This window comes from Echinops telfairi, unplaced genomic scaffold (genome assembly GCF_000313985.2).
Source record: "Echinops telfairi isolate 266 unplaced genomic scaffold, ASM31398v2 ScPeMD7_7469;HRSCAF=8507_0, whole genome shotgun sequence".
NCBI lineage: Eukaryota > Metazoa > Chordata > Mammalia > Afrosoricida > Tenrecidae > Echinops > Echinops telfairi.
In genome coordinates, this window is record NW_022111372.1 from 82,225,474 (window position 1) to 82,227,638 (window position 2,165).

Genomic DNA, 2,165 nt, shown 5'->3' on the forward strand with positions numbered 1-2,165 from the left:
TGTGATTGGGACCTCCTGGCCTCTTCGCACCTGCAGACCATTACGCCCTGGGTTCTGAGTGACCCAGAGAGAGAGGCCGGGCCTGCGACAAACAATAAGAACGCCGGAAATAGTTGCATTAACTCTAAGTGAGCATGCATCAGGTGTCCAGCCTGCAGGCTGGAAGCAGCCGAGCCCCTTCAGTCTGCGAAAAAGGGGAGTCTGGTGCCTAGAAGGACAGCTTTGAGGGTCCATGGGACCAGGGCCGCCTGGAACACGTGTGCGCAGTCTGGGTGTGTGACCAGTGGCCGTGCCTTCGCCCCCTCTTGGTGCTGAGTCCTTGTCCCAGCCCAGTGGCTACTGTCAGGACACTGCCTGGTCCCTGAAAAATGTCCCTGGCCCCGAGTCAGGCCTTGAGATTTAACCTGGAGGGCTGGGGCAGGTGGAGACTAGCAGGCGGGACACGCTTGCTTGGGCGGGAGGAAAGATGAGGAAGGTGGGTGGGAGAGAGCGAAGGGGAGCCAAGTGTGGGGGAATCTCATGTCTCTTTCTTCTCCACAGAACTTCCTGCTATAGAACCTGAGAACATGGCCAAACCAGCACAGGTAAGGGGCCTGCGGGCTGTGCTCTGCCTCCTTGCCCCTGCCTTCCCCTGCAGTTACCAGGCCCGCTGTGTTGGGGCCTGCTTCCTTCCGCTTTGGAACGCCGAGCTTAAACAACCTCACTGCCATTGAGCCCATCCCCACTCTCAGTGACAGCACAGGCAGGGCCAGAAGCCCTGTGACGGTCACTCTTACAGGAGTCAAGCCTCATCCTTCACCCTCGGAGCAGCTGGTGGTTTCCATCTGCTGACCCTGGGCCCCTGTGACCACCGCTCCACCAGGGCTTCTCCCCCAATACCGTGGTTGGGGTCCCCCTCCTCGGGAGAGAATGATCTCTGTTAGGTTACTGAGACAGGATTTGTGTAGGGGTACGTCTTGAGTTCATTTCTTTTGAGACCCGGAGCAGGTTAAGCAGTGAGATTCGTGCAGAGGGTGGGGAGAAAGATCCACACCACCCAAAGCAGACGCTCACAAGAGACCTGGTTTTTGCTCCAGAGCCCCCCCCCACTCCAGGGGGTACTGTGAGGTTGAGCTTCCGGCCCTCTGTGAGGAAATCAGTCTGTTTGTGAAAGCCCCCACTTGTGGTATTTCTGGTCCAGCAGCCCAGGACAGAGGGGGAGAGAGATGAGGCCAAGGGAGTAGTGGGACGGTAGGATGGGGAGATGAGGAGTAAGCTGAGGGGTGCCAGCCAGCTCAGCCCCTCTTGTCTCTCATTCCAACCATGGCGATGCTGGCCTCGGGACACGAACTCGGAGCTGTGTGACCTCGCAAGAGCCCTCTGGCCGCTCTTGGCCTGCGTTTCCCAGACTAGGTGGCTGAGCGCAGGGATCATTCAACTTCCCTCCGGTCCTCGAGAATTGCCACCCAGTGTACCTGTGGGGGAAGCCAGCCCCCCAACAGCTAATCATGCATCCGATAAGCTCAATCGTATGGTTAAAATATATATAAAGATTATAGTAAAGTCATAGAGAATAAGAGAGGGTAAAATAAAGAAGTCAGACACATTTCCCGGTAACATGCTCACCTCCTGGACGGCCATGATGTCACAAGGTGGGCGGACCCCAGATTCAATGTGGCAACCTAACCTTGGTCATCCTTGAGTGGGTTTGACCTCCCAGGGCCCTCCTTCAGGGGAACAATCTAGCTTTATCAGAAGGCAGTGGGCCCTACTTAGGGTGGGACAGTCTAATTGCTCTAGATCAGGGATGTCAAACTGGTGGCCTGGGGGCCACATGTGGCCTCCGAGGTAATTTTTTGTGGCCCACGATGCTCTGAAATAAAATGAAAATAGAAAAAATGGTTATGAAGAAAATAGTGCTTAGGGGAGATCGAGGCTATACCGTACACACAATTTCCTCGTTAACCCTTTAACTACTGAAGACGAGTACACCCGTGGCCCAGTGCCTTTCCTGGGGCCTGTGGACGTGTCTAACGTGCTGGCTCAGTTCCAGCGACGTTTGGAAGCGATACGTCTGCCACTCTCAGTGTCACGTCATGTAAACAGATCCCAACAGTGAAAAGGTTAACAAGAGCACTCTGGTTCGTGCTGTTATGAATCATACCTAGCGGCAGCGCTAGTTAACA

General features: G+C 55.2%; 1 protein-coding gene across 2 annotated transcripts in view; it reads left to right on the forward strand.

The window, feature by feature from the left end:
- Positions 1 to 537: 537 nt before the first annotated feature.
- Positions 538 to 2,165, forward strand: part of ANXA6 (annexin A6) — a 45,497-nt gene continuing 43,869 nt past the window's right edge. For both annotated transcript variants that reach the window (XM_004696732.2, XM_030888786.2), the window contains exon 1: positions 538 to 584. In XM_004696732.2, the coding sequence (XP_004696789.1) occupies positions 567 to 584 (18 nt within the window). In that variant the 5' untranslated portion in view covers positions 538 to 566. The remainder of the gene's footprint in view (positions 585 to 2,165) is intronic.